General features: G+C 33.3%; 1 protein-coding gene across 1 annotated transcript in view; it reads right to left on the bottom strand.

The window, feature by feature from the left end:
• LOC117172965 overlaps positions 1–10807 on the bottom strand; it is a 63546-nt gene that overhangs the window by 15016 nt on the left and 37723 nt on the right. The window contains exon 2 of the mRNA XM_033361290.1: positions 433–1224. Coding sequence (XP_033217181.1) covers positions 433–895 — 463 coding nt within the window. The 5' untranslated portion in view covers positions 896–1224. The remainder of the gene's footprint in view (positions 1–432; positions 1225–10807) is intronic.

The raw sequence follows: 10807 nt of genomic DNA, 5'->3' as shown, positions 1-10807 counted from the left end.
CGGGATACTTATAAGATACTACCATGATTTTTTCAGATTTTTTGGTCCAAAAATAAATTAGGCCAAAAACCGGCCTTACCGACCCTCCCCCTTTGATTTGTTCATACTCTGGAATTTTCTAGTTCAAATACTTTATAATTCAGCAAAGTTCTGTCGAGATTTTTATTATTCCAAAATCTCATTATTTCAAAATTTAAAAAATCGGTAATATTATTTTTTTTTAAATTGTATTATGCGGATATTTTCCAATTCGGAAATTTTAAAGTGTTGGAAATTTTATGGTTAAAAATTTTTCAGTCCCATTAATACATTTGAAGCCTGAAAAAAAAGAATAGGGTAAACTTTAAATTTTAATGATCTTTTACTTAATTCTTTTAAAAATTTCAAATTGGAATCTCAGTAATTGTTCAAATATGGAAACAGATAACATACCAAATTTTCTGTCGCCTGTGTAATATCCTCGCACTTTCAAATTCTCCAACAAAATCACAGCATCTTCATCAATATCCACTCCTTCTTTGGAAGAAAGTCTAGACCCAAAAAATCTCGGTCCAATATCAAAAGTATCCTTTTCCTCGACTCCAAATTCCATCTCCATTTTTTTATAACAAGGAAGAACACCCTCATAAAGAAAAATTTCTTTTCTAAAAGTAAAACTACTGTCAAATACTTCTCTCTGAAAATTCGTAGGTGGCAGCATTTTTGCCACCAAATGCACAGTTTCACTTTTCAAATTTTTCTTCTTCCTAATATTCGCTACCACCGACAACATCGTACTTCCATAATTTTCTCCTGGTGGTAAAAGCAAATGCTGTGAAAAATTTTCAACAACCACTTCCTTTCCCAATTGATTTTGAAGAACGGATTCCAAATCCCGAAGAACCACTTCCGTCATGATTCAAAAAAACTAATTCCTTAACTTTCTCGATCTGTAAAATCGAATGCGACGATTGAAGTTCTTCCTAAAATTATTTTCTTCTTTTTTTGGAATTTCTGCGCGACCTTAACATTAGTTTTGCGCACTGCAGAAAATGTGAACCGCTGCTGGCGCGAAACTCCAGCAAACTGCAATTGAGATTATCTATATTTGTGGCCTTGTATTTTATGACAACCAGTAGTTACGAGATGTGAAGGTAACTCTCCGCATAGTCTTTTTTCATTTCGTAACAGAACTGTTCCCATTAACAGATAATTCCCAGATCTTTCAAAATAATATTACGTAAGCTGCAATCAATATCAAATTATTCATAGTTATATCGTGATTGATGAATCAAAAATTATTTAACTCTAGCGACTAAACAATAAGTGGATCGGAATGACTTCAGCTTTAAGATTAGATACCTAATCTCACTGTGAATGATGTCAAATGTTCATGAATTTGTTTTTATTCCAGGAATCACAGCGCTTCAGTAGCTTATTTTACAGACTTCAACTCAAAAACGATCTCAAAATAGAGGAAATAGAGCGATTTCTAACGAAAATAGTAGAATAATGTTTTTTTCACAAATCGACCAAATTTTAAACTAAAAAATCTTCCCGCTACGCGCACCTATTCTCATCGCGTGCTATGCGCGTGGCAAGCTTCGCTCGCAACTTTGAGCTCGCCTAGGGTGCGCGTAATTTATAGCTCTTTTTTAAGTAAACAATTTTTGTTATATCATTTTTTCGAAACTTGTATCCTTTTTGAAAAAAATTTTATTTTTATTTTTAATGTTATTCAAAGATCTTTTTGAAATCACAATTTTTGATCATTCTTCTTTTTTCGAATCTTGCATAGTTTGACCACAACATGGAATTTTTTATTTTTTTATTATTTTTCATGCAATTCAAATTTAAATTTTCGATTCTTCGAGAAAATCCGAAATGTTGTTATGATCATTTTTTAGGGCTTTAAAAAAAATGTTTTTCTACTGTTGACTTTTTTCATATCATGCGTTGTTTGGCTTAAAATTTGGATTTTTGATTAATTTTTTAAGTCCTATAAATGCCATAGCTCTGATAATTTACCTTTTATCGAAAAAATGTCATTAGGGTAAAGGGTTCGGCTTTCTAAGTACTACGAATAGCTGCACATTAAAATTTTTAATCGAAAAAAAATAGTCCCAGATACTTTGAAAATGCTTTAACTTTTTGAATTTTTATCCAAAATCGCTGGTTAAAGAACACATTATTTTTTTAGTACCTAAAAAATGTGTGTCAAAGATCTATTTGACTCGTTGATTTTGTCAAGAATTATCGTGTTTTCGGACGGACGGCCGGACGAACAGACAGGCGGGAGCTATCATAAAAACTTGATTTTCGGCTTCAGGAGGTCTCAAAACGTGGAGATCCGTTGAAAAAATATGGTGTCAAATTTCAGAAAATTTTAATACTTTCTTAATCATAAATTATGAGAATGTAAAAAACAGTCAAAGTAGGTGCCGCATGCCTACAAAAAGGGTTTTGTAGCTTATTAAAATATTAATGAAGTCTTAATAGAATTGAAATGAAAATAGTGAATAAAATTTGTTTAAAATTACCTTTAATCAAATAGTTGAATTTCAAACTAGAAAATATCAATTAAGAATAAAAATTTTGGTTATATTTCCAGTTAAAAAAAAAGTTTTCACCTAAAAAATCGAATTTTCAATACTATTTTAATTTTTCACAAGAATAGTTAAATTTGCAATAAAAAAATAATTATTAAACATCAAGATTAACTTTCTATCAAAGGAGAACTTAATAATTAAATTTTTCACAAAATAGTTCAGTTTTCAATCGAAAAGATGAATTTTCAACTTTGAAAGATAAATTTTCAATAAAAATTACATTTTATTTAAAATTTAAAAATAATCACAAACTTTCTAACCAAATTGTTGAATTTACTTGAAAGTGAATTATTTTCACCAAAGAGTTGAATTTTTAACTCAAAACATAAACTTTCAACCGAAAAGATTAATTTAAAATAATAAATTTAAAACCAACCAGGAACAAAGAAGTTCAACTTTAACCAAATAGTTTAATGTTGAAATAATATATATATATATTTTTTTTTAATAAAGGAATAGTTCAATTTTGAGTTGAAAAACTTTATTTTCAACCAAATGTATTTTCAAGCAACAAGATTAATTTTCGACCAAAAACATGAATTGTTAACCAAATATACATGAATATTCAAGCACATAGTTGAACTTTTACAAAATAGTTCTGTTTTGAACCAAAAGGAATCATTATTAGTCAAGAAGCTTCATTTGCTACAAATAAAGAACACGAAATTTTAACAAAATACTTCTCAATGAAAAAAACGAATTTGAAACAATATAGTTAAATTTTACCCAAAGAAATAAATTCTTTTCCAAAATAGTTCAATTTTAACTCAAAACGACGAATTTTCAACAAAACAGTCTAATTTTCAACCAAAAAAAGATATAATTATAAAATGATTAATTTTTCATAAAAATGAATAAACTTTTAACGAACTAGTTGACGTTTCAACTAAAAAAGATCAATTTTAAGTCAAATAGTAGTTGAATTTTCACAGCAAATATAAATATTTAAGCAAAAATAGAACATTTACCATATAAAATTTGGTTTAAATGTTTAAAAAAAACAATTTTAAACAAAAAAAGTTAAATTCTCAGCGAAAGAGATAAATTTTAAACTGAAAAAGATATATTTTTGACTAAAAATGAAATAGTTAAATTTCATTTTAAAAAATTAGGTTTCAGCCCAAAAAACGAATTTTTAATAATAGAGGTGAATTTCACACGAAGAAATAAATTTTTCTACAAAATAGTTCAATTTTAATTATACAAGACGAATTTTCAACAAAACAGTCTAATTTTCAACCAAAACGTGACTTAATTATAAATTTTTCACCAAAAAAAGATGGCCAAAAATGAAAGATATAGATTTAAAATTTTTTGAATAATGACCCCACACCCCAATACGAATTTTAAACAAAAAAGTTAAATTCCCAACCAAAGAGAAAAATTTTCAACTAAAATGATAAATCTCTGACCAGAATATAAATTTTCAATTCAAAAATAAATTTGTAACAAAAAATGAAATTTTAACAAAGAAGTTCTTTATTTTGTTTATACTCTCTCCCTTATGCGGGTTTGAGAGTCTTTACATAATCAGTACATGTATTCTTACAAACAAGCTTTATACTATCTTACTAAATATTTGCTAGATATCATCATTAAGCATTATTCTTATTTCTAAGCGCTTGCGACTTTGCCCTATGCTTTCATTTCCTCTTACCACTATCAATCTGAAAATTGGATTCCAGTCCACAACACTTTAACACTACCACTACCACTTTTCCAACTAAAATTGAGAATCTTCAACTAGAAAAATGAATTTTAGACAAAGTAGTTCAACTTTCAAGCAAGTTGATACATTTTCAAGTAAAAAATATATTTTTTTCGATTAAAAATGAAATAGTTAAATTTCGGTTAAAAAAATAATTTTTGTGCGAAAAGAAAAAATTTTAAACGATACATTTGAAATCTCATCCAAATAAATTTAATTTTTACCAATATAGTGGAATTTTCAACTTAAGACGACGAATTTTCAACAAAAAAGTTAAATTCGCAAGAAAAAAATGACTTTTCAACGAAATTGTTGAATGTTTATACTACAGCGTTGATTAATTTTTCACCAAATAGTTGCATTTTTAACCGAAGACATGCATTTCAGCCAAAAAGAATAATTTTCTATCGAAAAAGACGCATTTAAAATAAAATACGGGAATTTTAAACCTTATAGTTAAATTTTCAACTGAAGAAGATCAGTTTTCAATCAATTAGTTCAATTTAATACTGAAAAAAATTGCAATTAAAAATAAAATAGTAACATTTTAAGTCCAAGCAAAAATATTTTATAAACAGTTGGGAAAATAATGCACTTTTTTTTTATTTTAAAAAATCCACAGGCAAGGCCCTATATTACAAAAAAAATCTTAAACTCTAACTGAAAGAAACGTTCGTATCTATAGGATTGTTAAGGCTATTAAAACTATAGTTAAAAGTAAGCCTTAGCCACACTATTATCTCTTATCTTTATAATGTTCTTCACAGCTGACCTACAATGCACGGTAGAATCGTCAAAATAGTGAATTGAAGCACAATAGAGATTAGCTTTTTTGCAGATTCTCGAGATCAGGGGCGTCCCCAGAAAAATATTTTGAAGGGAGGTTTCAAAAAAAAAAATATATATATATATCCCATGCATAGCTTAGCGGCGTCGACCTTTAATACGAAAGGCCAAAAGTTCCAGGGGGGGGGCGAACCCCTTAACTCCTCCCCTGGATCCACCACTGCTGGAAATCACAGAGTTTTGACCGTAATTAGTACGATAGTATCGGCTGTACAAGAAGGTCAGATCCGTCGACTCAAAATGTGAGTTAATCTTAGTAACGTTGAGCAGAACCCTCATTGTAACGTAATCATGGTCACATCTACGAATAGAACTGTTAAGAGGAGCGAAACTTTCGCCTCGGAAATCAAAAGTGAAAAAAAAATCAAAATCAAAAGTAATGGTGCACCCAAGCCGCAGATTCTGATGTTTTTTTAAGACTGAATAATTTAATCATTTTAAACGCGTTTATTGTGTCAAAAAACTTATTGGGTGCTGCCTGTTAAAAAGCTAAATCAGCCAGATTGCTGACTGGAATCGTGAGTACTTGTTTATATAAATATTTAGAGTGGCCACAAGATAGTAAATCTTTCAGGTTATGTTTGTTTTTCTTGAATGTGTTTTTGGACTGTTTCGATCAGCTGGAGTACGTGGATTTTGTAATTTGGTAACCCTTCCTTCACGATCTTTTCGGGGCGCAAGTCTTGCTCCCCCCAAAAGTTCTACGCGCATATAGCTAACCTTCAGCTTATCGGTGTAAAGCCGACCATTTAAATATGTTGCTGGAGTCCCGTCTGAGACGCCATCAAAGAAAGATCATTCGTTGCATTTGGAAGCCATTATTATTTACTGCATCAGTCACTGTCGCTTTGGAGTAACGCGCTATTACTTCCTTCTTTCCCCTTACTGCTAAAACCTCCTTTTTCTTTAGTCATATAAAAAAACTCAGGTAGATGGTTGTGTGTTTTTCGTAACGGCCAAGTGGCCTGGCCAGCGCTCTTTGCTTAACTTGAGTCAGGAAGTTCAGGAATGTCAGAACTTTCAGGGCTTGAATTCTTCGTCGACACGCGCAGTCCCTCCTAACCTCAACTCCTTAAGGGAGAGGCTGGGGAAGCGTGACTCTTCGCATCTGATGGATCCCTCACTTGCTGAAAAAAACGACATACCTCACACACGTGGTCCTAGAGACTTTAACTCTATTGAAGATCTATTTGAAAATAGGTATTCTATTCACAACAAAGATCCCTTTTTTATTATTGTAGAGCCAAAGAGGGGTTGTGAACCAAAACATGCCATGGTGGTTGGAAAAATTCTACATACCTCGTTTCCAGGTCTAATTAAACACATTGAAAAGTCTAGCCTCTCGCGAATTCATGTAGAATGCTACGATGGTAGGAGTGCCAACAAATTGTTGATAGTCTTGAACTCTTGGCTAAATCTAACCTCACCGCGTTTATTCCCGACTATCGGGTCGTTCGTGAAGGTATAATACGAGATATACCTCTTGATATTTTCAATGATGACATCATTAGATATTCGAGGTCAAGCTCTAAATGCTCCGATCTTAGTGTTCGCCGTTTTGTAGCAAAAAATGAGAAAGGTGATCTAGTGCAAACAAAAACAGTGCAAATTAGATTCGAGGGTCAAGAAGTTCCGGACTTCATTGATATCTTTAACTTGAGAGTTAAAGTCGAACCTTACGTTACCCAACCCAAGCTTTGCTACCAATCCTACAGATTTGTTCATGTGGCGAAACAATGCAAAAGCCCTCGATGTCGATTCTGTGGCGGTGCTCCCCATGAAACTGGAGTCGAATGCCAAAATGAGAAATCACATGTTGTTTGTATCAATTACAAGGGCTCTCATTTAGCATCAGACAAGAAATGCCCAGATTTCCTAGACCAAATCTCGATGAGGAAAATTGCGGCGTTTAGAAATCTTCCCATTAACGAAGCGACACGTCTATTCCATCAGGAGAAGAAACGTGCACAAAGAGACAATTCAAGATTTGACATTAACTCCTTGATTTAAGTACCTATCCATCATTCTAGCCTTTCCTCGCAGACGCCTAACTTTAATTATGCCAACTTCCCTAACCTTGGAGACGTTGACTTGGATTCTGCCATAGGCAATCCGAGTTCAAGCTTTCAACTACCTTTTGCAACCGTCACTGCTTTTTCGAAACCAAAACCAAGCGAACAACACCAGAATAAGCAACGTGCTCAATCATCAGTTTCTCGCTAGAATCCCAACAACGGCGATAAACACGCTAGTTTTACTCACTCAAACATAACTCCGACCCCTTTTAACACCAGTCACACTACTGATGTTCCCTTCCCACCAAACAACATCAACCCCTGTCCTGCTACTCCTTCTCCCTCACTTTAATCATCACTTTCTCCTCAATTTGCAGAAAGCCTTTCACAGATTATGTCTTTTTTAACTCAACTTTGCAATCAGATGGCTCCTTTGTTTGCCCTGCTAAACAATTTTAGCTCCCTCTCCAACCTCCCTCAAAATCTTAACTTAGCACCCCTTTCAAAGATAGCTACTAACCATAATTCTTTTTAAATAATGGCTGCAGAATCCTCTCTGAACATTCTTCCATGGAACTGTCGGGGTATTTTCTCTAAAAAAGGTTCACTTGAAAAAATCTCATATGAGTTTGATATCATCCTCTTGAACGAGACCTTGCTTAAATCAGGGAATTCAGTCTTCAATGCATTATCTGAAACAGACTTATTTGTTATGAACAATGGAGCACCGACTCTCTTTCGTCATCCGGGACAGGCCAGATCAGCTATAGACTTATCGATTGTATCTTCTTACTTAAAACTACTCGCTACTTGGTCGGTTCTTGATGATAAAATGGGGAGTGATCACTTCCGAATAAAAATTATTTTTGGCATTCCATTTAAATACTATCAGTTATTTTCACGCAGATACAATTTAAAGAGAGTAGAGTGGAAAATTTTCAGGTCCTTTTTGTCATCTCTCCATAAAGATGGCAATCTTCCTGGGCTTCAATCATCATATGATATTATTAATGCGTAGTATAAGTTTGTAAAGGATGTAGATGATGCTCTTCATAAGGCGGACCCAAATATTGAAAGGAACCCTTCCAGGAAAAAATTTTATCCGTCTTCCCCCCCCCCTTGGTGGAATAACGAGTGTGATAAAGTCTCTCGTATTAGACTAGGTAAATATAAATACTATATGGCCTCTTCCAACTATGAGAATTTCATTGAGTTTCAAAAATATTAGGCGCTGGCCACTAAAAGATTTAAAACTATTAAAGTTTCTAGTTTTAGGTCACATTGTGTATCCTTATCATGTAACTCCTCTCTTTCTAATGTCTGGAATAAAATTAGAGGATTTCGCCATATATTAATGAACCCCCCTTCATCTACTTCCAGTTCTATAAATTTGGACACATTAGATAATATGAATGGGTACATTGAAAATTTTTTAAAGATGTCTAGTGGTTTTTCTAATGTAACCATACCAGCACTTCCAAACTCCTCTCTAGAAAGTGATTCTTCCTTTCAGAATAATAATCCCTCGTCTCCATCTCCAATTAACAATAATACTTTGCAGCGGTTGGACATTTTTGAGCAATTCTTCTCTTTCGGAGAGATGACTGTTGTTTTCAGTAGTCTGAAACTTAAATCCTCTCCTGGTCTGGACAAAATTAGCTTTGAGGTAATATCAAACCTCCCAAAAACCTCAATCCTACATCTGCTTCACATTTTAAATTATATTGTCAATGAGAATGTCTTCCCCAACTCTTGGAAAGACTTTTTAATCTTCCTTCTTCCAGAAAGTTCAAAAAATAAATTTAGACCTATAGCCTTGGGCTTTTGCTTTTTAAAAATAACGGAGAAATTAATTTTGAATCGACTGGTCCATTGGTTGGAGAATCAGAATATTCTACCTCCATCTCAATATGGTTTCAGGGAAAACCGTTCCTGTGCCGACAACCTGGCAATCCTATCCTCAGAACTTCATCTATCCCAAGCAAAAAATCAATATACGGGCTGTCTCTGTTTGGACATCAAGACCGCATATGATAAAGTCATTCCTAACATTCGTATCAATAACCTGATAGAAATTGGCCTTCCATTCAAATTTGCAAATTTATTTGCAACTTAATTCATAAACGTAAACTTTTCTTCACATTGAATGGTGCAAATAAAGGACCATTTATAATCATGAAGGGCCTCCCACAGGGTTGTATTCTTAGCCCTGTATCGTATACAATCTATACGCGGAAATTATACTCAATTATATACCTGGGTTGCAAAATCTTAGAATTCGCCGATGACATAGTCCTCTATTTTATATCATACGAATTAAATGAATGTTTATTTATTCTTCAACTAAGCTTAAATTCCATTAACTCCTTTTTGAAGGAACGGGGACTATCCATCTCTACAGAAAAATCAAAACTAATTATTTTCGCAATTCTAATCAAAAATCTGCCCAATAATGTTTCCATCTCAATAGACGATCAAACTATTACTCCATCCGAATCGGCTTCATTTTTAGGTACTATTTTTCACTGCACCTTATCTTGGGAACTTCACTTCTTAAAGTTAATTAACGAAGGCAACAAAGTCCTGAATATTTTAAGGTGTTTACGTGGTACGTGGTGGGGTTCTCATCCAAAAATTCTCCAAATATTATTTCGTGCCCTGGAGAGGAGCTCTTTCGACTATGGTAGCCATGTCCTAACCATTTGTAGTGGTGATACCTTTTTCAGAAATCAAACAAATTACACAATAGATTTTTACGTGTCATATCTGATTACCGTACATCCGCACCTATCATTGTCATACAAGCAGATCTAAAGGAGTTACCATTAGTATCTAGATTCCGACTATTAACAGATAAATTTCTAATAAAAACCTTTCTTACGGTTAACCATCCAATCCACAGTACTCTCTACAATTTGTACTATATAACAAAAAATGGTTTAACCCGATGCAACCTGGACAAGAGTTTTATCGTCTTAACATCCTACTACAAACTCAAAGGTTTCAAAGACAAGAGTTTTAAACTCAGCTACCCCGCTACATTTTCTAGCTCCCTATTCGCTAAAGTTCTTCCGACCAACGATTGATTTTAAAATATGCTTAACTATACAACAGAGTAATTCTACGGAAATAGTTTTCAATAATTTTATTTATAATAAATTTTCTGCTTTTACCCGCTTCTACACGGATGGCTCCAAATTCCCAGAGTCTTTCGTGGGGGTCTCAATATACTCTCCACAACTTAATTTAGAAATTAAGATCATGATTTCTGAACATGCTTCAATCTATACAGCGGAGGCTTTGGCTATTAATGAAGCAATCCAGCTTATTTTAGATAGACAAATTCCTAACTCAGTAATTTTCTCTGACTCAAAAAGCGTCTTGCAAGCTTGCCAAAAATTTAATGACTCGTCCTCTACATCATACCTTACCTTCAAAATCCGAAATCTTCTTTCCATTGCTTCCGAAAATAATCTTAACATAACTTTAGTCTGGATCGCTGGTCACAAGGGCATTCCAAGTAATGAGAACGCTAATAATTTAGCAAAATCGGCTACCATTGAAGGAACCTGCCATGAGTTAAAACTGCCACACACCGACATTTGGTCCACAATCTTTCCCCTCCATCTGAACTCTGCTTTGGAAGCGTG

This window comes from Belonocnema kinseyi, chromosome 5 (assembly GCF_010883055.1).
Source record: "Belonocnema kinseyi isolate 2016_QV_RU_SX_M_011 chromosome 5, B_treatae_v1, whole genome shotgun sequence".
Classification (NCBI taxonomy): Eukaryota; Metazoa; Arthropoda; class Insecta; order Hymenoptera; family Cynipidae; genus Belonocnema; species Belonocnema kinseyi.
This window is presented reverse-complemented; position numbering and strand designations above follow the sequence as displayed.